The sequence below is a fragment of the Polypterus senegalus genome, chromosome 18, assembly GCF_016835505.1.
Source record: "Polypterus senegalus isolate Bchr_013 chromosome 18, ASM1683550v1, whole genome shotgun sequence".
NCBI lineage: Eukaryota > Metazoa > Chordata > Cladistia > Polypteriformes > Polypteridae > Polypterus > Polypterus senegalus.
In genome coordinates, this window is record NC_053171.1 from 75,425,550 (window position 1) to 75,451,658 (window position 26,109).

The 26,109-nt window shown below is 36.2% G+C and overlaps 1 protein-coding gene across 1 annotated transcript; it reads left to right on the forward strand.

Moving 5' to 3' along the window:
- Window positions 1–24,141, forward strand: prpf31 (PRP31 pre-mRNA processing factor 31 homolog (yeast)). Its single transcript, XM_039741586.1, has 13 exons — window positions 1–158; window positions 3,809–4,004; window positions 12,549–12,609; window positions 12,806–12,889; window positions 13,399–13,496; window positions 15,589–15,695; window positions 15,782–15,951; window positions 16,210–16,367; window positions 19,917–20,006; window positions 21,981–22,108; window positions 22,236–22,308; window positions 22,515–22,643; window positions 23,594–24,141. The coding sequence occupies exons 2-13, from the start codon at window positions 3,810–3,812 to the stop codon at window positions 23,810–23,812; spliced, it is 1,512 nt and encodes a 503-aa protein (XP_039597520.1). The 5' UTR covers window positions 1–158; window position 3,809; the 3' UTR covers window positions 23,813–24,141.
- Window positions 24,142–26,109: the final 1,968 nt, after the last annotated feature.

Consider the following 26,109-nt stretch of genomic DNA (forward strand, 5'->3'; position numbering starts at 1 on the left):
TTTAGTTATTCGCGTGAGTCCTGACTGACAGGGTGAATTTCAGATAACGTGAAACCTGGCAGATTGAGAAGGATACTCTGAGTTTGCAGGTGGAAGCTGGGACACTTCTGGCGCGTCACTTGATATATAGTTTAAGAAAATAGTAGGACACAGGAGAGGTACGTCATTAATTGATTGATTTAAGTAACGAAGGTTAGCTGTTCGCGTAAATTCGTTCGCATGATAGACATCCTTGTGTTTTATAGGCACATCGGCTTCGTTTCATAAGGTTTTAATTTTCAAATAGATGAGAAACATTAAGGCAATGAATGAATTGAGTAAGTATAAGAATTAAAGCCCAGATGATACCCTAACTCTATTCGCTCAGCCCATCTGATGTACTGTGTCCGTTGAGCATAATCTATGATGATTATTTTCAGTCGAAGAGAAACGTTTAAACACCACATGCTAATATATTCCTTATGGCCTAAAGTTAAAAACAAAAAAATCTCCTGTGAATAAAAATAGTGTACGCCACAAATATATTTTGAATCGCCTTTATACCAACAACATAGATTATTAATCCCAAAGGGAAATTTATACCAATCTGTCTATCGATCGTCTCACTGTGATTGCTAAATCAGAACACTCCTTTTCTTTTAAATTTTCTTGCTTTATAGTCCTTCGAGTGCGTGTTTATTTATTTGAAGAGTTTCTGTACGAAAAGCCAAATGTATCTTTTGGTAGAAACAGAGTTCTATATCTAGTTTTTATGGCGAGGATTGCGTTTGTACGACTATAAAGAATTCGATTTAGAACCTGGCAGTTTGATAATTAGGGTTTTTTTTTTTTTTCCTTTTCCCTTTTGTTCCCCACCCCCGGCAGTTGTTCTCGAACTCGGGGACCCTTTGTGACTGCAAATTCTTGTTCCCTCCAACGTCTTCTTTAATTTGACTGTTAGCCTAATTAAGCAAGTTATATCCCATTTTCTTTCTTTTGGAGCCAATGGGAAAATTGCAAAGCTAAGTTTGATGCCTTTTTTATTTGAGCACACTAAACCCTTATGTATGTTATAGGGGGATAACATAGCAGTTTTTTTTTTTTTTTGCTTGGTTTGTAATATTTTTATGGTGTTCTGGTTATGTTATTCTCTGTTTACCAATGAGCATATTAGTGGGCCTGACACTGAAGTAGCAGCAGCCTTTCAGTACCAAGGGTTGCTTGGCTCTATTTGTTATTAGCTGTCATTATTAAGATACAAGTAAAATAAGTAAGATACAAGTAAGATACATTTAAGATATAAATGAGTAAATGACAAAGGGGGTAAAAAAGGAAATTAATACGAGGACAACAGAGAGTTATGTATTTGAAGTGATAGTTCTGATGTCTTGTAAATGTAAAAAAAAAAAAAAAAGCACACTGCTGTATATTTCTGAATGCAGAATAAGAGAACAGAAACAAAACTAATTAAACAGTGTGATCAATCGGAAATCGAAAATTACTCTGATTGTGAAACTGGTTGGAACAAAGACATTCAGCTACCAAAAAAAGGGCCAGGAGTCTGATAACCAATGTTCCTGAGTATTATGTTCCCAGACGCACATGGGTTTCCTTCTCCTGTCAATTTATTAATCCACATCCTTATTGTAATTAAAATTAACATTTTTGTTGAAAGAAACCTACATAATTAGCTGAATGGCAACAACTGTGTGTAGTGAAGTTATTTCTCATGGTTCTGGAGTAAGTGTATCAACCTAAAGGAAAAATCAAACAAGTACAAATCAAATCAAATGTAACCTATACCTTTCTAAATATTTATCCTGTACTCCAAGACATGTTAAATGAAAAATTGGACTTTTTTTTTTATTAGCTTTCCATTGGTTTACATGCAACAGCTGTAAGCGCGCGACAAGCATATGGAAGATTTCAACATTAACTGGAATACCATTCTGTGGCATGATCAGTACAAATTGTACTTTGGCATCCGTTTTATGCTTTCACTTCAAGTATTCTAAGAAAATGGTCTTCTAGTGAATGCTGGAAACAGAATGCTTCTGTGTATTAGGGGTCATAGAAAACTGTTCGGATTTAGCAAACTACATAGAAATCAAATAGGAAAACCTGACACCTCCTGAAAGAGGTTTAGAAGAAAGTTCACCTTGTTATGTGACAATGCACCAATAGCTGCACTGGTGAGCCTTTAAATGAATTGTCAGGGTTCTGGAGTTTTTTTTTTTTGTTTTTTTTTATTATTTCAAATTCCTTTAGAAAGATTTGTAAAACGTTTCAGTTTTGACCTTGTATGAAGTTTTGGGTGTTTTTATGGTAAGCAGTCCTTAATGTAAATGCATTAAGATTCCATATATTTACACAGTTAACTATGTTACAAAATGGTGTGCTAGAAAGTAGTATTTATTAAGTAACTTCTACTTCGTATATTTTACAGAAATCAAATGAGTTGGGATTGATCACTTTGTGTTTGGCTAAAAAAGACTTGTTCTTGTCAAAATTGTTCTTATGGTTTTCATTTTCTTTTTGTATCTTGAAATTTTTATATGAAAACATACACACGCGCTGTGGAATAATCCACTGTCATGTTCTTGAATACCTTATTATCATTGTTTGCTCACTTTTAATTGTGTGGAATTTAGGACAGTCAAGTTGAAATGTATTTGAAAAAACTGACCCATTGTTAAATGTTAATAAAATGTATTTAGTTTATTTCTTAGAGTACCTTTTGGCATTTCCAAATGTTGATTTAGAGATATAAAGAATGTTTAATTAAAACAGATAAGCATCTGACCTGACCCCTAATCTTTGAAATTGGCTGGGGAGCAGTTGTAGTAGCCTTCCAGGATCAAGGCTGAAAAGCAGTTGACTGTTGGTTGTCGCATTGAATTTATGAAACTGAGCGAGTCACTAAGCTTTTGGGGGTACTCTTTATAGCCCAAAGAGAATTTTTAAAGATCTGGAAACTTTAAAAGGTAGATGTAATATTATGTCTTGGGTTCAAAACCTGGATGTAGCCTGTATGGATTTTGCATTTCCTCCATAAAAAAAATAATAATCCAAGTAATCCAATTTTAATTTTCCATCACTTAGTTTAATTGGTGAGAGTGTTGGTGTGAATGTGTGAGTGAGCCCAGTGATTAACTGGTTGACTTTCCAGGGCTGTTCTTTGTTCCTAGTGCTGACGAGCTGCACCCCAGACCCTACAATATTGATTTGGATTAAGGAGGTTTGTGATATGATATGTGGACTCTTCTAGGTTCAAACTAAACTTTTCCAGTTTAATGCCTGGCTGTTGACAGATAGACTCAGGGCCTTTCTGTTCTTTATGTCTTGAGACACTAGCACATCTCTGATTAATATCACTTCAGAGGAGTGATCCAGATGTCTGTCTATATTTGCTTATTATGAATCTGTATGTCCATATAGGAAATAAACAACCCAGGGAAACTTTAGAAGATTAGGAAAAATGGATGGATAACATCCAGTTTCCTTTCAGTGCATTTTGGTAGTAGGCAGCTGTGCTATTGCCAATGTAATTTATAAGAATAGTGTTACTTTTATGGTATACATGTTCCTCTACATCTTGCAATTTTTATTTCATTGTGAAAAGTTTGTTTTCATGTAGAATGGACAATAGAACATCTGGATTCTTCAGATGTTTCTCCACCTAGAAGTAAATGACTTGGAATTATATAAAAATGTAGCTTGTGTAACTGCAGACTTCTTTTTAAATTGTTGATCTGGGAACTAAAAATGATATATCGCACCCATCAGTAACCATTTGTTTTTGTTTTTTGTTTTTTCCATCTTTAACTAGAATGTCTCTGGCAGATGAGCTGTTGGCTGACTTGGAGGAAGCACGTGATGTAAATGAAGGACCTGAAGGGGATGAGGGTAGTGGGCTTGAGGATGAAGATGGGACCCAGCTGGAGGATGTGCCGGAGGAAATGGAGATGGATATTGGCAGTGCCGAGAGTGTGACAAGTATTGCTAAACTTCGACATAGTAAGGGGGTGAGCAAAAAGTTAGGAATTTGTTTAGCATTGTTTATCCCTAAGGCAGATTAGTACTGGATATAAGGTGAAATATATGCTAAAAGGAATATTAGTATTTGGCAATAGATTATGAAAATGATAAACGCCAACAATGAAAATTGCAGCAGAATACTACAAAGTTCTGATAGTGGATTCATCTCTGTCAGCAACCTATTCATTCAAAGCTATGTTAAGTTTCAGAGAGAGAGCAAAATTCATACATTTAGAATTACTAGGGGCGCTTCACCCCCCCAGCCTGCGCTACACGCCAGCCACTTCACTTCACTGCCGCTCCTGTCGTAAAGAGGGGGACTTAACGCACCCCAAGGAGACGCGGTCACTCCTGCGAAACCCCCTCTTAAACGGTGATACAATGGGAAACAAATAGTGTTTTTTTTAAACCCACCTCTTTACTTTATCAGCTGCTGGCTTGCTGCTGCCGCCATGCTGTGTGATCTGCATCCTGCGCGGCACACTTATGTCATATCACCTATGACCATATATTCAGTCTCTTTTCACTTTTACCTTTTCATCAGTATCGCATTGAATTTTGATTCAATGTGTTTGGAATTACATTGTGACAATGCAATGTATAACTGCCCATGAGTGAATATTGTTTCTTTCTCTCTACAAGAAATGTCTGACAATAGCATTTACACAAATGAAAAATGATTTCTCTCGCTGGATTTCACTTTCACCATACAGCAAATCTTTTAATTCTCGTGGATACGGCTCTTCATTGGGAAGAAACACTACTTTTTTTTTTTTTCTCTCCCCTGATGGCAACACGAATTATATGATCTGCAAGTCTCCAAATTAAATTTTAAATCAGAAGAATATATTCAATCTCTTGTCGCTGTTCCGTTATTTCACCAAGTAATTTCTGTTTGTTTGCGCTAATGCGATCTTTATTATCCTTTTTTTTTTTGAGACTTTAGAATTTTCATACTTCCCATTATCTTTAACCTGCTCTGCATGTGTACCACACCGTTTTCAAATTCTTCACAAAGTTCTACTTTGTCTAATACTTTTTTTTTTTTTTTTATTTCTGGCCCCAGGCATGGTTAAATCTCTTGGCACAAAGATTTTCTCACGGCACATGAAAGTGTCTCTCTGAGAAAATCACGTCTCGTCTCCTTCCTTATATATAATAGAAAGACAGGGAGCAATCCACTTAAAAATAAATTGTGTGGATGTGTACGCAGTTGGGTAGTATGATGGACTTGCATTCTGTCAAGGGTTGGTCCCTGCAGATACAAGAACCAGTTTTTGTAAGCATGACCTGGAAAAGTAGGTTATACAATCGAAGAATGAATAAAGCAATCTTAGTAACATTTTAGTAGAGAAGTATCATTCCATTCAATTTAGGAGTGCACTATCATTGCAAATTTGATGATTATTGCCTTTAACGTTGGAATTGCAATTTTTAATTTCAAATTACAGTACAATATTAGTACATTGAATTGCAGGCTTTAGGTTGTGTTGCTGGTCAAAATAGTAATTAATAGTTCCTTTATTTTTAACAGTGTTACTGTTGATAATAAAACCATTGCTTTCTGTTACTTTTTTTTTTTTTTTTTACTTTGAGTTTTGATAGAGTTCATTATTCATCATATATGCATAGACCTATCCAGCAATTTCCTGGTAATAAATGGGCCAGCAGTCAATGGTTTTATTGATTTTAATTAAAAGCAAATAACTATTCGTACAATCAAAACTTGACAAAACTAAAATTCAACACCCACACAAAAGAAAGAGAGGGAAGCCAATCAACAAAGCAAATCTTTGAAGCAGCAAGTAAGAGTATCCTTTACCCCAATCTAGAAGATTATTCTAAAATGTTATTGATTAGGCCCTGACATATTTTTTTAAAGTTTTAAACAGATCCTCAGGGTGAGATTGAGAATTAGATGTTTGATTTTTATTTATTTTTTTATTTTTCTGTCCAATTTCAGAAAGAATAAAACATTAGTTACCCATTGACTTAAATATGGTGGGTTGAGATTGTTCCAGTTGAGCAAGATAAGTCTAAGTGTTAGTAGAAAGGTAAAGGCAATTACGATTTGCTTGTCCTTCTCCATTTTAAACCCATAATGGAGTACACCAAACACAGCTGTTAATGGGTTATGTGTAATTGTGACACCAAGGCTATCTGATAGATATTCAAAGATTTTTGTCCAAAACGATGTTAATTGGTGCACATCCAAAACATGTGGACCTGTAAGGCTGGAGCTAGATTGCAATATTTATGTGTTGAATCTTGCCCTTGAAATATTTTAGATAGTTTATTAGAGATAATTGTGCTTGAGAGAAGGTTTTAAGTTGAATAATTGAGTGTTTTGTTTTGCACATATGGAGCTAGAGTGTATTTACTGGGTGGGGCACAGAACAAGGAATATAAAGAAGTACCGTAAGATGTTAATTCTATTGCAGACCAGGCTTGTGTATATTCATATTTGTATAGCCTGTATATTTGCCGCCCAGAAGTAAAATTGAAAGTTAGGTAGTGCCTTATTCCCTTCTGCTTTAGGTTTTTGTAGAGACACCCTTCGGATGTGTGGATTTTTAGAATTCTAAATAAATGAGGTTATGATTGAATCTCATTTCTTAAAAAAAAAAAAATTCTGTAGGGATGGTTTGAAATGGAAGCAGCACCTTGGGAGCGATGTTCATCTTAACGGTGTCGATTCTACCTGCTAATGTGAGATGTGTTTTTTCTTTTTTTCTGCGCAGGCCACACAATTTTTTTTGAAAAAGAGCCTTATGTTTACCCCTAGATATGTGAACTGATCTGCTAAGATAAATGAGGATTCCAGTCTAGTATTGTGAGAGAGTTCAATGGAAAAAGCGCACTTTTTTATTTAAAATAAATTTGTGACCAGATAACTTTTGAAAGGCTGCTAGTGCTTTTAGGACTGCTGGCATGGAGCTTTCTGGGTCAAAAATATACAGTACCATATCTGGATATAATGATATTTTCTGTTCCAGTCCTTCTCTGAAAATCCTCTGTCTCTGATGCATTTTGAAGAGCAATGGTAATGGGGGACATCCTTGTTGAGTACCAGGTTCTAGTTTGGAGTAGATTGAAATAATGTTAGTATGAACTGAGGTTTCTGGACTAGTATAGATTACAGTAATCCCTCGCTATATCGCGCTTCGACTTTCGCGGCTTCACTCTATCGTGGATTTTAAATGTAAGCCTATCTAAATACATATCACGGATTTTTCGCTGGTTCGCGGATTTCTGCGGACAATGCTTCTTTTAATTTATGGTACATGCTTCCTCAGTTTGTTTGCCCAGTTGATTTCATACAAGGGACGCTATTGACGGATGTCTTAGAAGCTACCCAATCAGAGCACGTATTATATATTAACTAAAACTCCTCAATGCTATAAGATATGCTTCTCGAGCGGCGCTTGATTGTTTGCTTGCCTCTGCCTCTATCTCACCCTCTCTGACGTTCTCTGTGCCTGACAGAGGGGCTGTGAACAGAGGTGCTGTTTGCACAGAGGCTGTTTGCTTAGAAGATACTGACGCTTCTCTGAAAAATGCCGCTTTATTGCAGTGCTTCGGGCAAACTTAAAAGCACACGTATTGATTTTTTGATTGTTCGCTTTTCTTTCGCTCTCTCTTAAATTCTCTGCTCCTGATGTAGACACTCCTTTGAAGAAAAGATATATTTGCATTCTTTTAATTGTGAGAAAGAACTGTCATCTCTGTCTTGTCATGGAGCACAGTTTAAACTTTTGACTATGTTATTTCATGTCTAGAGGGCTCTAATAATGTTAACAGTGTGGGAGAGTTTATAAGGGCTTAAAATATATTATAAAAATAACTATACAAACATATGATTTCTACTTCGCGGATTTTCATCTATCGCGGGGGGTTCTGGAATGCAACCCCCACGATCGAGGAGGGAGTACTGTAGTTTGATCCATGCACATATGTTTGGGCCAGACCCAAATATGTGCAATGTGGTGAACAGGTAGTCTCATTCAACAATGTTGCACACTTTTTCTACATCCAAAGATAGTAAGATCTCTGTGGTGCTAGATTTAATTTTTAAATGTATGATATTAAGCAATCATTGAAGATTAGAAGCCAAGTGTCGGTGTTTATAAATCCGTTTTGGTCTTGTGATATTAAAGGAAGCACTTTCTCAATCCTTCTAACTAGAACTTTGGAGTGTATCTATCTCAGTGTCATTTTATGTGGGAGTGAGAGGTCTGTACGATGCATATTGTAGCAAGTCCTTATTTTTCTTAGGAAAGATGGAAATTAATGCTTGGTGAAAAGTTTGAGGTGAAATTTTGTTGTCTTTTTAGCTTCTGTAAACTCTAATAATAGTGGAGCTAACTTATTGAAAGAAAATTTTATAAAATTCCACTAGATAGCATTCAAGGCCAATTGTATTCCCACTTTGAAGTGAGTTTATAGAGTCTAGTGATTCTGAGAGTGTCAAAGGTTTATCCATCTCCATAGCAATAAGCGTTTCTAGCTGTGGTATCTGTAATGAGTCAAAGAACTCATTAGATTGTGTCTTAACTTCCTTAGATTGAGTAGAATATTAGGAATTGTAGTACTCTCCAAATGTGCTATATTTTATTGGTCTATGATTTTATCTCTGTGCATGTTGGTAATTGCGGTTATTGCAATGCGTGCTTCCTTTTTGTGGATTTGCTGAGCTAAAAACATGATGTCGAGGGCTATGGAAAGCAACTCTTCAATGCCTGCCGTTTCTTCCATAAAGGGTGACCAATCAGGGAATTAGATGTTGTAATAAGCAGCATCCAGTCATGGAAGAGCCACCCAATAAGCCAATAACCAACCAGAGTGCAGTAAAGTCTGCATTTTCAGTAATCTTTGTTTTCTCACATCCACAATGAAAAGCTACATCTGGAGTCTTTAGATATAACTAGCCCTGGATAGCATTTTCATAAATTTTTGAGGATTAAAAATGCCAGGGTAGTGTGGATAAAGGGAGAAAACAAGTCAAATGTCTGTGTTTTTTTTTTTTTTTTAACAAAAATGTAATAGTGTGGATGGGACCTCGGTTTCTCTCTAGGACCTTTTCCCTTGATGACCATATCTCCAAGTACTGGGCAAACGTCCTCCCACTTCACCCAAGCTATCCCAGATTAGGCCTGATTATTTTTACATATATTGCAGTTAATTCAGCACTTGAGCAATTTTCTAATCCTTTCTCAGACATGCATTTTGTTTTTGTCAGTGCATATTCAATCTTTAGTCTTTTTTTTTTTCCACTCTGATTTTATTTTATGGGGATATTTTTATTTTGTTCTCTTATGTAGAGGGTTGTACCAGTGTCAGGCAGTACAGCAAGAGGTGATGTGCAACTGTGTGGGGTTTTTTTTTTTTCTTCTCTCCCCATAATCAGTTTGATTTTAGCTGCTGAATACTTTATAGAGATAAAAAGTCCTGGCAAGTGTTTGGAAACCAGTATTAACAATGGCCATGGTAAATTAGATGGTCCTTGTATGTCTATTCAAGTTCTTATTTGCAACAGCACTCTAAAGGAAAGCTATGTAAGAAGTGACCATGCCAATAATCATAGTACACAAACTGAATACCATTTGCTTTGGGTATTTTTGTCAAGTTTTCCTCCCTCATCCCATGGATGTGACTGCTAAGTTAATCTGTGACTTTGAAGTGTGGACCAGTATTCATGGGTGTGTATAAATGTGTGATTGAGCACTGGGACAGAATGGTGTCTTTGTGACAGTCAAGGTTGGCTCCATGCTACCTGGTCGCTTCCAGGAGCCTCTTGAACCTGGAACAGTCGATAGCCATAAACGGAGATGAGTTGGGCAAATGCTGACACACAGTTAGCAAAGGGTTGGTGCTCACCCATAGCTCGCTCAACCAGCAAAGAGTCCAGCAGCTGTACTCCTCCTCACTGACCCCCTTCTCGGCTCCCTCCATCGGCATTTGCCAGACCGCTTGGAGTCGGGTGTCCTGGTCACAGATCCCTGGGGAGGACTCCACCATTGAACCTACTCCTCTGAAAAATCAAATGGGACTATCTGTCCCTAGAGCGCTGATCATTCACTCTTCCGTGGGGCTAACCACCGACTTACTACTTTCTCTCTCATTGGCTCTGCTTTGGCACCTGATACTGCTCGCTCAACAGTCTTCTTGGTTGATCTCGTTCTATTTCTTGATTCCCCTCTCTGCCATGCAGGCACCCTTATATCCTGCCTGATTGGGTGCAGGTATGGTCCGTTACCTGACTAATCAACATGCATTTAATCCTGAATGTGCAATCAGCCAAGCATACTAATTAACCCCGGAGTAGCACCAGCATGTACACCCCCACACCCATTCAGAGCCTGCATGCTCCAGAGTGTGTGCTTTGCCACAGACCTCTTATCTCTCTCACACACCACCTGTAAGTTGCACAGAAAGGCTCCACACCCCTCCCAACCCAGTGCAATTGGTAGCCAAGATCCGTGGCCTGCCTCTAGCACAGCACAAAAAACAAACTCCTCAATAAAACAAATCTCAAGCCCCCTTCTATAAACGGGTAATTAAAAGAATAAGAACTTTAAAATCGGTGATAAATAGTCCATTAGAAGTTCAAAATCCTAAAAAGTCCTCTTCAGGCTTGAGTGGGTGGGTTTATAAAATAGTCGGGAAACAATTCCACTTGCTTTTCTTTCTTCCACTCTTTGTTTTTTATTATTTTAATTTGTTATTGTTGATTATTTAAAACCGCACCACAGTGCGCTTATCACAGGCTTGTCCATACTTGGTTCTTGCCTTGTGGCCAGTGCTGCTAAGATGGACTCTGGACCCCTGCAACATTATAATCAGAAATAACTAGGTTAGAAAGAATAATTATTTTTATTTTTCCTGGATTTTGTCTTTTTGTTACTTTTCTTTTTATATAAAAATGGGAAAAATAAAAAAAAAAAACTCACAAAATACAAAACTAAACAACTTTTAACACAGCACTAATTAAACTTAATAGTTTAATCTTTGTGATGGTAAGAATTTAGATTTTGTGAATTTTTTTTTTTTTTGGATACTGCCAGTAATTAGGCTTCAGCACAAAGTTGCTTATACACAAATGCATGCTTCTGTATTTTACCCATAGCTGCATATTTTTATCTGATTAATATGATGACATTGTCTACAAGCGCTAAGTGGATTAAGAATTTTTTTTTTTTCTGCCAGAATATGAATATGCTAGTTTGCCTTCTGTCATCCTAAGGATGATTTAATAACTTGCATGAAGGACAGCCTGAGAGGAATACATCTTGAATAAAGAAACTCATTTATTTGTTGTGTATTGTGAGTCTACTTGAATCTGAAACCGAAGAATCTTGCTCATTGTTGATCAAAACTTCAGTTGGCAGATGCATACTAAGTAAGGTAGTTTATTATTCAAGCATCTTCAGTCACCAAATTTTTAATCCCCTTCTCATAGTTAAGGTAAGTTTTCTTGAGGCCAGTCACTGAGAGCCCCTTTTTTTTATAATATTTTTTTTACATGCTTGTCAAATTGAATGAAAACATTTATTAAGTCATTATATTCGTAATGATCTGTGCTCCATTTTGTGGGCAGAATTGCTTGTCATTGGATGATGGGCTTATAGGCAAGACCCATATTTAGCTTCTTTTGCTCTTGCAGTCTATAGTATTTCATACATTTATAGTTAAAGGTTTACTACACGTGTGAACAAAGCAGAGTTATAAAACCCAGGAAAATATATCGCATAATATTCCAGGAATTTCCATGGTCTATTGTATGTGTTTTTTGGGAACTAAGCCAAAAAATTAGGTAAACCATACAAAGCATAATAGTGCCTTGTTCACAGTTTCATATGAAGGAACCAATCATAAGACACCAAATTTCCTCTGCAAGTGTTCTTCCATCAATTCACTTTTTTTTTTTTTTATCATTCTGAAAAGTGTCTTGAAATTGTATGGGTTTTGGATGAAGGGAGTTTTTCTATGTAGAGGCCAAGGGATAGAATTAATGATTAGTTAGTACCAGACATGGATATTTGCCTCTTTCAGAGAAGCTGTTCGCCACAATCAAAGAAAGCCGTGTACTTTCTGCTAAATGATTGAAAGGTTGGTTAGGGAGCCAGGAGAGTGCTGCCTGCCACACATTATGGAGACTATGTTTACTACCACATGTGTCTCTTTATCCTTGATTTGTTTTTCTCTGTTGTTTTTTTTTCACATTGTGATCCATAGTGTTTGTTGTTAGCTACATTCAGTTCACAAATGGCATTGGTACAATTACCTCTTATGTGAATCCCCTACTATTTGTGGTATGTTTTTAATTTTGAAAGTCTGAATTTTGCAAACTTAATCTATGGTCAACCTTTGTATGTTTGTCTATAGAAGTATTAAAATTAAAATTTTAATATAAATGTTTATTCGACAAGGCATCCTAGTATGGTACATACTACTGTCTAGCTCTGTGAACGTTTTGTCATTAATAATATCTGTTGTTGTTGCTAATATTTTTCAATGTTCTTTGCCAACAGTTTGCAGATATTATAGAGAAGATATCCGAACACGTTGGTAATCAACGCAAGAACTCGGATGGTAAGAAATATTTATATTTTTTTATACAAGACAAAGCTGATTGTATTTTTAGAATTTTGTGTTTTCCAAATTAAATGAACCATAGAGGATCAGTCTGACTTGACATGATAAATAAATTAAACAATAATCTAAGAGTGTTTTACCCTTTTTTTTTTTTCCTCTCTCCCACCTCACCCCAACCCCTCTTTCATTACAGTGCTTGGCCCTGTAGAAGCTGATCCTGAATACCGGCTGATTGTGGATGCAAATAATCTAACTGTAGAGATCGATAATGAACTGAGTAGGTTTTTTGTATATTTATAGGTATTGTTCCCAGGTGTCACACTTCCATCTGCCCAAGAGCTCATACTACAGATGAAAGTGACCAAGCCGTCCAAGGCTGCCTCCTGCCTGGCATGACCTTTATTTCATTATTTCTTTTGTACTAGAAGTCACTTATGGTGTTAAATGTGTATCTATAAAACCCAAATCCTCAAAAGTCTTAATTTAAAAAAATATAATGAATCATATTAATTAAGGTTAAAAATTAAAAGGTTCTGTTAAATGGGGTTGTAGGAATAAATACACAATATTTTTTATATACTTATGTTAGTGCTTTCTAATGTGTTAATATGTATTAATATTTTCATACGTGCAACATACACATTTTAGCCTTTATTTTGCTTTTTCATGTGTTTGATTATAGTTCTATTTATTTTTTCAATGAATAATGGCTTATTGATTTTTAAATACAATTAAAGTTCATTTTTAATGTCTTTTTTTTTTTTTTCCTTTCATTTGTTCTTTCAGATATAATTCACAAATTTGTAAGAGATAAATACTCCAAGCGCTTTCCAGAACTGGAGTCTCTTGTGCCAAACTCATTGGATTATATCCGTACTGTTAAAGTAGGTAATTTTGGTGTTTAAAATATTGGTTGAATAGTATAAACATATTTATCTAGTAATGTTAAAGTCAATTTTCACCCCTTTTTTTGGTCAAAGCACCAGCTCAGTTTGTAAGGCATAATAAAACAGAATTTTACAAGTATTTAATATGAAGACACATGAAAGCTGTGAGGGAGTAGCACTAGTCGGAGACTGGATCAAATCTTGAGCCCAGCTGCTTTTCTTTGGAGTTTGAGGTTTAAGTGAATTTGTCTTCCCGGTTCCCACACACATTTGTGTTAAGTTAATTACAGCACTACGTCTGCCTGGCATGAATGTGCCCAGTGATGAAAATGTGCCCTATTCAAGTATGGTTTCTGCCTGAATCTGAAGTTGGTAGGAGACACCAGAACAGTTCAAGAAAATAAGCATATGGCTATTTGGTACAGAGATTTTCTGTTACATTGCTTCTTTTTAGTTTCATACTTTATGAGGTTGGTTTTTACATTCAGTTTATTACTTGATAAATTTGCAGTATTGTAGACATCTCAAATAGAAACATCAAAACACCTTTTAATAGGACACTTTTCTGTACCTTGTAGAGTGACCTTATGACTTGTCCTAGTTACCAGTAACAATCCAAAGTTTGGTTGTATGTTCATGATTGTATGTATTTAGCATACTACTTGTATAATTTTTGCAAAAGGTTAAGGGAGCAAAAGAGGCAATAAACAAAAATATAAAACTCTATTTGTCCTCGGGGACGGGGGAGGAATTTTTGTTTTTATAGAAGATCTTGAAATAAATAAATAAATACATAAATAGGTAAGTAAATAAATACACACACACTTTGGTCTGAACACACACCACAATGACAAAGCCAGAAAATTTTTAAAAGTTGTCACAGTTAGGCAGACGTATTGCTGTTGGTATAAAGGAGACCCAGTAGCATTTCTGCATATACTTTGGCTAAATAATGTGTTATTTTTGGCCATAAAATTGATCCAGTTGGAGAAATATAACACTGCATGCACAAATAATAACCATGATTACACTTTAAAGCCTGGTTATGACAGTGTGATTGTTTTGGAGTTTTTTTTTTATTTATTTATTTATTTATTTATTTTTAATCTATGGAGCTGGAATATTTGCTATCAATTAAGAAGCCAAGAAGTTAATGTTAATATAATGCGTCTCCTGGAGTAGAATATTTAAATCATTTATCAGGGAGCTGAACTGAAAGTGAGACCTGTAATATGACTGATCCCAAATTTACCAGTAGATATATCAAACAATCCATTAACAGGATGATATCTTGTCTACTGGAATATTTAAATCTCAGTCCTATAAAGAAATCGTAACAAGACATGAAACTGATTGCTCGTGGAAGACGTTCAAAGGATGTGGAGAAATTGAAGACATAAGAACAGACATACAGTACATTTCTAAAAGCAAATTGAGAAGCTAGCAACTATGAAACATTTGATTAATGTCATATATATGTCTTAATACTTACTGAATTAAAGTTTGTGTTGTTTCATCTTGTTTGCTGCATTATGTTGCTTTCTGGTGATGTGTTTTTGTTAATGAAGCCATGTCTTACGGCAGCTGTGAATCAGTTATCTGATAGTATTGAACTGTAAATGTACAATTCTTACAAATGTTTAAAATGTAATTAATGTTATAGTCTACTCACAGCATTTGGACCTGAATTCATTTCTTACTTTCATGTTCTTTGTCTGCATGGGCTATCGTTGAAGTCTCTGGTTTCTTCTGTGCACTGTTATTTCACAACTTTTAAATTGGCTAGATATGAATGATTGTGTATATGAGTATACCTTTGGTCCTCTTCTTCCTAGCCCTGCACTAGAAAAAGTGTGCTCAGAAACTAACAACAATAATAATTCTTTACATTTATATAGCACTTTTCTCATTCTTCAACGCGCTCTCCATGCAGGGAGGACTTGGGACATGAACCTATAATCTCCTTACTGCAAGGCAGCAGTGCTACCACTACACCACATGCTATAAACTAAGTAAATGAATGGCTGAATTAAAATATGAAAGGATTTTGAATTGTTTCAAACCCTAATCCACATGTATATTTTTGTAGGAACTCGGGAATAATCTGGACAAATGTAAGAACAACTTGAACCTTCAACAGATCCTGACCAATGCAACTATAATGGTTGTAAGTGTGACAGCCTCCACTACACAAGGGTATGATACAGTAGAATAAAGCCTTTTTTTTTTTAATTAAGATTTACATTACTTCAGCTACGTGCACATTTTTTTTTTTTCTGTAGTGTTATACTGGCTGATGATGAGCTGTTTCGTGTAACGGAAGCCTGCGATATGGCCCTTGAACTTAACCAATCAAAACATCGAATTTACGAATATGTGGAATCGAGAATGTCATTCATAGCACCCAACCTTTCCATCATTGTGGGGGCTTCAACTGCAGCCAAGATTATGGGTAATGAATTGCTTGGCAATTCACATTTTGTCTAATGAATTGCAGTGCAGTTTTAGTAACTGGCGTGCCTTCTCAGATTAAGGTTTTTACACATCTTGTAGGAATTTTGTCCCATAAACTGCAGTGTAAAAAGTGTATTTATTTTGCCTTATGGGTTTAGCAAAGCCATCTACTTTCTGTAAGTGCTATAACAAAGATCAGTGTTAGAGTCAGTATTGTAATCTTTGTAAAATTTTAATTCATACTCCATTATTTTAGGTGTTGCAGGAGGCTTGACTAACCTGTCCAAAATGCCAGCATGTAATCTCATGCTGCTTGGTTCACAACGACGTTCACTGTCTGGTTTCAGTACCACTTCATTGCTCCCGCACACTGGCTACATCTATCATAGTGAAATTGTACAGTCACTTCCACCGGTGAGTAAATCCATTTTTTGTTGCACCGTCTTAGAATTCTTGTTTCAGGAATATACTCAAATGTGTATCAGGTAAGCAATTCTTTTTCGTATTGCTTTAAATGAAAAAAACTTTTGCCAAATGGTACAAGGAGAACAGTTTTTTTTTTTTTCCCATTTGAAATTTATCACTTGGAGTACACTGACATGAACTGACTTGAGATTCTAATCATTAATGAAAACTAAAATGAAGACGAAAATAATTAGTAAAATAACATTTTCATAAACTGAAATAAAAAATAAACCAAACTGAAATGAAAAACTGAATGTAAATGCGACTATTAATGAGCTGAAAAGACAAGTTATAAAAATTTAAATATATATTATATAAATATCTATGCATGTATATGTTTAGAGTGCCTGTCAAATAATTTAAACAGTACACGACACATGTTTCTCCCTTCTTGTGGCCCATCAGGTGTATGTACTTTGCATTCATTCTCTCTCTCTCTCTCTCTCTCTCTCTCTAATATGAACTGAGATTAAAGTATATGATGATAAAAGAAAACTAAACTGAATTTCCAAGAAGATTAGAAATAATACAGTAATAAAAACTAATATGACAAATGCAAAACTCTAATAGTATTTGCTCGATGCATGTTTTTGTACTTCATTTTACAAATAAATCAATGGCAGCATCTATACTACCCTGCCACATTTTCTTAATCATCAAAAGCATTTAAAAGCTGATTGGAATGTATTAGTGTTAGTAAATAATAACCTTTGTGTAAGCTTCTGTAGCCAATAAACAAAGACAAAACTTAACTCTGGTAAAAGATTAATTTGTATATTTTTGTTGGCTATTGTTAGATTAGTTTAAGTGTGCTTTCTTGATAATAAGAGAGAAAAAGAGAGGTTAGGAGCACGTGCTGATACAGCACATTGCTGCACTCACCACACAACAAACCAGGACCCGAGTGCAGCCATACAATGGGTGACACCTCAGCACCACACAAGTTCAGATGGAATAGAATGGAACTAGTGTGAGGTTTTTTTTATGGTGGCTGGAGTGCCAGTTCTGCCACCAACCCCAGGTTTTTCCATGCAGGGATGGATGCAGATTAACATCATACCCAAGACAGAGCAATTGCAGGTTAAGGGTCTTGCTCAATGGCCCAACAGAGCAGAGTCCCTTTTGGCATTTAAGGGATTCGAAACGGCAACCTTCCGGTTGCCAGTGCAGATCCCTAGCCTCCGAGCCACCACTCCTCCCCTGTTGATAATAATAAACACTGATTTTTATATTCATTTAGTCTGCATATCACGTAGAACCCCTGGCAAAAATGATTGAATCTCTACTTTTGGAAGATGTTCATTCAGCTGTTTTAATTTGTTGCAAAAAAAAAAAAAACACAGATGTGACAGAGTTATTTTATTTAACAGCTGAACATTCTGGCATTGTAAAACATACCCCAAATAATTAAATAAAATTGTAATTAATTGCACATTTTTTTTCAGACCAATTAGAGAGAAAATTATGGAAGCACTCAATGATGATGAAACAATTATGGAATTATTAACACAAAAAATATAATTAATGCTTTCTTGTATCTCCTCAGACTTTTATGGCAGGTTGAATTCTTTGAGGCATGGACTTCAGTAATCCATCCATCCTTTTCCGCGTATCAGAGGTTGGGTCGCAGCGGCAGCAGCTGGGGCAGCAGCTTGAGCAGAGATGCCCAGACTTCCCTCTCCCCAGCCACCACTTCTAGCTCTTCCGGGGGAATCCCAAGTCATTCCCTGGCTAGCCGGGAGACACAGTCCCTCCAGTGTGTCCTGGGTATTCCCCGGGGCCACATCCTGGTTGGACATGCCTGGAACACCTCACCAGGGAGGCTTCCTGATCAGATGCCCGAGCCACCTCATCTGACTCCCCTCGATGTGAAGGAGCAGTGGCTCTACTCTGAGCCCTCCTGGATGACTGAGCTTCTCACCCTATCTTTAAGCGATTGCAGTGTGAGTTGGGTGGTGGCTGAAGGTGGGGACCTTGGTGGTCTAATCCTTGGCTACAGAAGCTGACTTCAATAATGAAAAATAATATTCTTCATCAATCTGGTTCCCACTTTCTTTTATAGTAGTAGACAGATCAGCTTTGCAAGATGCAGCCTTGTCCTGGACATTTTCTTATTTTCCACCATTAATTTTCAATCTGAGATCCAGACTTTGCTGGCCATGTCATTGAGTTGATATGCCTTTCCTGAAGAAACATTTCAATGCTCTTTGCTCTGTGGCAAGATGCATTATCATCCAGCAAAATACCTTTATCCTCACTAAATTTATCTTCATTTGGAAAATGAGAAGTGTCAAATTTCAGTGTACACCGGTGCATTTACTGTAGATAATGATTGTCATTTCCCCTGGTCCTTTATCTGACATGTAACCCCATATGAGCAATGAGTGTGGAAATTTGCTTGTTTTCTTCAGGCAGGCTTCTTTGGAATGGCACCAAACAAAAGTTCCAGCATCACCTCCTTTCACCCAATCAACAGTCCATGACTACTACTGTAACCTAGTTTTCTTCTGTTTAGGTGTTAAAGATGGTTTGTTTGGCTTTTCTGTATGCAAGTCCTATTGCATCAGCTGATTTCTTACAGGTTGGTCACAATGATTGACTCTGGTTTCTGCCCATTTGTTTTTCATTTCTTTTGTTGTGTATTTTTCTATTTTCTAGGCATATTGTGTTGGGTTTTCTGTCCTGACGGTTTGACATCTTCATTGGTCTACTTGTAGTATTGCTTTAATAATAATACATTTTATTTGTATAGCGCCTTTCCCATGCTCGAGGCATCAGTTCTCCCACTTTCCCATTTTGTTTGTGCTTGCTCCAAATTTTAGACTGGGTATAACGAACACCTTTTGCCACACTCCATGTTGAATTACATTCTTGAAGGAGTTTTATAATCCTTTCCATTGTTCCAACTGACGGCTCTCTTGTTGGGGACATGTTTCCTGTCAGTCAGTACGGTACAACAGCACGTTAAGGTTTGCAGGCACTCTCTTTTAACTACAGACTAATTGACCTATTTAGACTTTTCCAGGTATTTGTTTTAGAAAAGCAAATTATTAGGTTTTTCCATATTTTATTATTTTCCTCATCACTGAGTGATTGCACAATTTTTTTTCCCGTACTTTGTTTGAACAAAAAAATGTGCCATTAGTTATAACAATTTGATTTAACGTTTTGAGATGTGTTTTTACAATTCCAGAATGTTTAGCTGTTAAATAAAATATCTTTGTGTTGTCTTTTTTTTTTTTGCAACAAAGTAAACCAGCGGAATGGACATCATCCAAAAGTAGTGATTCCATAGTTTTTGCCAAAGGTTGTATTTGTTCATGCTGAAACTTCTGTGACTAAGGAATGCAACATGTTTATTTGTATCCTTGATTTTGGAGCCTTGGTAATGGATACTAAACTTATGAAATAATGTGTTTGTAAAAATTACTTTTACTCATTTATTTTTGTGTAAGGGATTCTACAACTTTTATTTTGACATTTTGAATCCATGTGTAGGATCTACGTCGAAAGGCTGCTCGTTTGGTGGCTGCAAAATGTACTTTGGCTGCAAGAGTGGATAGTTTCCATGAAAGTGCAGATGGGAAGGTGAGACTTCAGTGAGCGCAAATATGTTGGCTTTACCCAAAACCTTTTAAAGTTAACAATGTGTAATTGGTTCTTAAAGCGAAAGTTTGGTGTGTTTTCAAGTCAAAGTTATTGTTTCTTTACAATATGTTGTATATGAATTTGCTGCATGAAATTGTGTTGTAAAGTACAGCATTTTGTGTAATTTAAAAAAAAAAAAATACATTGTCTGTCTTGGTGATTTATGATGTAATATATGTGGCTTGGAGAACCCCAGAAAATAAAAGCCAAAAACCTTCCAAATATGTCCTCTTTAAAGTGGCAAAAAGTTCAATTTAAGAAAAAATTCCTTCTGTGTTTCCAACAAATGTTTGTGACAACAAAAGCTATCTGGATGTAATTGTTTGTTTTTTTACATGCGCCTGGTACTATTTTTCTCAAGGTAAGGAAATGTTTTCTATTCTTAAGTTACATTATAAAACTAAAGGAGCAACTATGTATTTTTAAAAATTCTCACAGGGCATGGCATCTGAGACCATTCTTCTTTACATAATCGCTCCAGATCATCCAGGGTTCTAGGCCCTTTGCTGTGTACTGTCCTCTTCAGCTTACTCCACAGGTTCTTCAATAGGGTTCAGGTCAGGGGATGGAGATGGCCAAGGCAGAACTTTGAGTTTGTGGTCCGTTAATTATTTCAGGGTTGATTTGTACATATGTTTCAGATCATTATCCTGCTGGAAGATCCAATGATGACCCAGGTTTTGATTTAAAATCTCCTGATATTTCATGGAGTTCATGATGCCATGTACCCTAACAATAATGTTTCCAAGGCCTTTGGAGGAAAATGACCCCACAACATCACAGAACCTCCACTATATTTCACAGTTGGGACAAGGTTCTTTTCATTATAGCCGTCCTTTTTACACCAAACCCACTTTTCGTGTTTACTGTCAGAAAGTTCAATTTTTGTTTAATCAGACCGTAGAACACGGTTCCACTCAAAGTTGTAACATTTTACAAACTGCAGGCGCTCAAGTTTGTGGATAACTGATAGAAAAGGCTTCATTCTGGCATACCTTCCAAATAAGATCTGGAGACTTGACAACCCCAGGATTTAACTTTTTCTTTCAATTCCCCAATAGTGATCCTTGGGAGATATGATTGCCTCCCTTATCTTCCTTCTCACTGTACATGGGGATAAAATAAACTTGGGTCCTCTTTCTGGCAAGTTTGTCACAGTTCCAGTTGATGACCACTTTTTTATTATTGTCCTAATTGTAGAAATGGGCATTTTTAGGCAAGTAGCTAAATAACCATTGCCTGAGTTGTAAAGGGCAACACACTTCTCCCTCATTTGGATTGAATGTTCTCTTTTCTTTGCCATTATGATGGTTAGCTAAGGAAATTTTGGTTCTGTGTCTCCTCACATTTGTGTCCCAGTTAATTAGAAAGCCATTGATTTCAGCTGGAAAGATCTGCACTCCAATCAACTTAATTGGGAAGCAGTTGTTTCACATTAATGTCTAAGAGTGCCACCAATTGTGGCAGATGTGTATTTGGTAAAAATATGTATTTTTTATGAGGGCTTTGTTGTTCTTTGAATGAACTTGTTTCAATTAAGTCAGATGTTTCTCAACAAGAACAAGATGACGGTTCCTCAGCAGTGTGTTGTTTGTTTTTTTTTTTTTTCTTCTTCTAAGCTTTCTTACTCATTTTTATGAGGGGTGTCCATAATAGTGGAGGGCACTGTATATCTATCTCTTTGCCAGATCTTTCCCAGTCTCCATTCCAGAGTTGTATTTAAAGAAGCAGACTTACTTTGTGGATTTAATTTTGTATATAGTATCAAAAAATAAATTAATCGAATATCTAGAAATAAAGCATTATTTCTAAAAATAGTTTTAAAATGTTAGTATAATTTTGTGTTAATTACCTTCATTGATATATAAAATCTAGATACATTTTGCTTTTTTTTTTTTTCCCCCCCATACATAGGTAGGGTATGATCTAAAAGAAGAAATTGAGAGAAAGTTTGACAAATGGCAGGAACCACCACCAGTTAAGCAAGTGAAGCCACTACCTGCACCATTGGATGGACAAAGAAAGAAAAGAGGGGGTCGTAGGTGAGAAAACCTATAGGACTTTTTTTTTTTTTTTTTTTAGAGGTAATCTATTTTTAAAATTGGACTGCAGTTGTAAGGAGGATGAGAATGATTCAGTCAGTCTTTTTCCTGTTTAATCCATTATTAGGTACCGTAAAATGAAAGAAAGGCTTGGGCTGACAGAGATAAGAAAGCAGGCCAACCGAATGACATTTGCAGAGGTTTGATAACATTTTTGCTCTTTGCAAAAACTTTTGTCATTATCAATGAAGTTTTATGTGTGTGTGGTTTTTTTTTTTTTCTTTTTTCTTAAACATTAATAGACTAACAAAAATGATAGAATACTAATCCTTGAAACAGTACTTTTGGTTTGGTAATTTACCCTTGCTTGTTGCTAAAAGTTAACCACTACTTTGTCATCATTAAGATTGAAGAAGATGCCTACCAGGAAGATTTGGGATTCAGCCTTGGCCAGTTAGGCAAGTCGGGCAGTGGTCGTGTTCGACAAGCACAAGTTAATGAAGTGTCCAAAGCAAGAATTTCTAAATCTTTGCAGGTAAAATTACTGGGTTTTTTTTTTTGTTTTTTTTTTATTCACTTATCCCTCACGTTTTGTTTCTTGCCAATACCAAATAGAACAGATGATGAATGGGTAATCTTCTGCTCTGTCTCTTGAGTCTGATGTGGCCACAGAGACACCAACGAAAGTATTTAAACACGAAACACATCTTCACCTTCTGCTAGCATACCTGAGCATTCTTCATAAAACCCTTCACTTCCTATCTAATTTTTTTCTCTCTCTCTCTCACACACGCATACTTTAGGAAGTCCTGATTCTAGTCGTATTTTCTTAATTTAATACATCCTTTTGCACACTTTTTTTTATGGTTTGTCTCAGGTCCCATTGAAAGCATGCAGTGCTTCCTCATAATAGACACCCCCCACCACACACACACACACACACACACACTCTGGACCCCAGTACTTAGAGCAGTAGTTAGACTACATGCAGTTTAGTATGCCAACGTGGGCCTCCATTATAAAATTCCTAGGTAACCCTGCTGCCGCTGGAGTTTGGACGTTTAAAAAGTTAGAGGAACGAAACAGGCCCAATTGTAAAATTCTTTTGATAGCACCACTTTCCATGTGGCGATTTAAATTCTTGATCACCAGCACTTTGCAAGTGTTTATTACAATATGTGTTTCCCATCTTCCTAACAAGTTATCATGAAGCATGTTTCTTTGTTTTGTCAAGTCTATTTCTACACTGCACTAGAAATTCACTTATAGGGTTTCAGTCCTGCCTAATGGGTGTGTAGTCATGCAATAGGTCATTGATTGTGTAGGTATTTAAGCCGCCTTGCCATTGGACAGCTTCTGAGATTTATTCGGTAAAATTTTATAGTCAAAAATATTAAATTATAGTAAAAAAATGTTAGTTAACAGAGCTGGGGAATACAGCCCGAATCTGAATTAATCTTCTTGCTAATCCGTCTTTCAACACAGCGCACTTTGCAGAAGCAGTCCATGGTGTATGGTGGAAAGTCAACAGTTCGGGACCGATCATCAGGAACAAGTTCCAGTGTGGCGTTTACCCCTTTGCAAGGTCTGGAAATTGTCAATCCTCAGGCAGCTGAAAAGAAAGTAGCAGAAGCCAATCAGAAATACTTTTCCAACATGGCAGAGTTCTTGAAGGTCAAAAGAGAATCTGAGGGCAAACAATGAACCAGAGAGGATTTTTTTTTTTTTAAACTTGGACTTTATTCTAAATATTACAAAGACAGCTGACTTCCTTGAAAGAGCAATTTTCTGGTTGTTTCCGGTTTCAACAAACCAAGCTGTATTTGTCTTGGGTTCCAGAGTAGGGATGGAGATTGGATAGCTTGTGATCTGTTTGAAGCAGAGGAGTATTGTACTCTTTCTGCAAGCGTGTATTTATATTCAGCAACTACTGACAAAGCATGGATATGATTTTTTTTTTCAGTATGTAAAGAAACACAGTTGTGTGTATTTGATTTTTTTTCTGTAATAAATGTCCGTTTTTATAATGTGTAGGTTTGTATTTTTCCTTTTTAAATGTTCCAACCAGTCTTTTCAAATTATAATTTTTAATTGTCATAAGGCAAATTTCAATTTGTGATAGAATGCAAGTTGAGTATTCTACTTGTATACTTTTTGTCATAAACTTTAGAACCTTCTCTTAAATTAAGTTTACAACCGTTCTATTCATTTTTATAATGTGCTTTTTTCATAGTATGTTGCACATAACAGGATTTTTTATGTATATTTGTTTGTTTAACCCATTTTTTATAGTTAAAGAAATCTGCATGTTTAGTAATTCCAGTTCTCATCTGGTTATCTTCATCCTTCCAACCGTATATTTTTATGACCCACTTACAGGTTTCTTTATTGCTGCAGTTTGGAGTCTGACATGGCAGTTCTAGTTTAACGGTAGGAGCAAGTCCTAGATTGGCACACAAACAGACAAACGTCATTCATATACACCAGTCATCCAGAAGAGCATGAACTTGCACGTTTTTGAACTCCTTTTTGTTGTTGTTGTTCACACTTGTATCCCTTTTAATACAGTATACTGTTAATTCTCATTTTGGCTAGTAAAATTCTGTCTACTAATTTCATTACATTTTGAGAAAAGATGTGTTAAACAGCAAGTGTCAGACCATCAGACCACACATGTATTCCTTTAATGACTGATCAAATTTGAAACTTTACAGGTTCCAATGAGTAAAACTCTTTTATCCTACGCTATCCGTATTAAATAACGTTTTAAACATTTCTTGCATTAGACATGGCGGTTCTCCTCTTAAAGCCTGAAAATAATTAAGGCGTGGAACTGAATTTCTTATGTGTGATTGTTTATTTTTAATAGTTCACATAATGTCTACTGCATTTCATGTCTATTTGTCTATGCACTTTTCTTAACCTACCAAATCCAAATTAAGGGTCTTGGGGAGTTGAAGCCTGTCCTGGCAAGACTGGGTAGCATGCAGGAACCGAACCGGACTGGGTTGATAGTATACACTGGAAATGTGGGGTGTAAGAAAAGCCTCTAGACTTTAGAAAAATACACTAAATACTTAAAAAGGTGAAAAACCCTTTTTACTTTCTTAAATACGAAGTAAAGGAATGGTATTGTAATCATCCAAAAATTTGACCTAGAGATTTTGATGAACCTCGTTTTACACCTCCGAGTCCGAAAAATACCAGATTTGTGTGTGTGCGTATAAACACGATAACTCGGGTCAACCAAATTTTGCATACAGGTATTAAGTACAAAACAGATTTCTATCAGCTATTTCCGCTAACCGGAGGTGGTACTTTTTTTTTTTTTTTATTTATAGAGCTGCAGAGTCAGATTTATTCAACTTGTGTAATAATTGTCCAGTATATCGTTAATTTGATTTGTTGTTGATGGTTCTTTTAATGTACATACTGTGTTTCCCCAAAAATAAGCCCTAGCATGATTTTCAGGCTGCTCTGTAATATAAGCCCTAGTCAAGATCGTCCACGGAAAAGTAAAGCGCCTAATGCGATGCATGTGCCTGAAACATCCATTAAATTCTGAGGACACCTTGCCACAATATCTCTGAAAAGGATGCTTAATGATCCATCAATTCAGGGATGCATCCATTCCAGCAGCATCGGCGCAAGACAGAAACAAAATCCCTGGACAAGGCATTAGCTCATCGCAAGGTGAACACAAACACTCGCATACACTAACGTCATCACCAAGTCCCCAAACCTTCATGTCTTTGGATGGACAACTGAGCACACTGTGGAAATGTGGAAACATTCAAACTCCAGGCAGGGATCACAAGGGACGGGACTACCTGTGAGACAACAGCGTTACCGCTCTGCCACCGTGCCACACCATATGTGTAACTATTAACAGTATTCATTATTTAAACAAAGTTACAGATTTATCTGTAAAATGTAACAAACATTTTAATGCATTTCATCATGAAAGTAGTATTAAGTATAAATCTAAGAATTCTAAATGT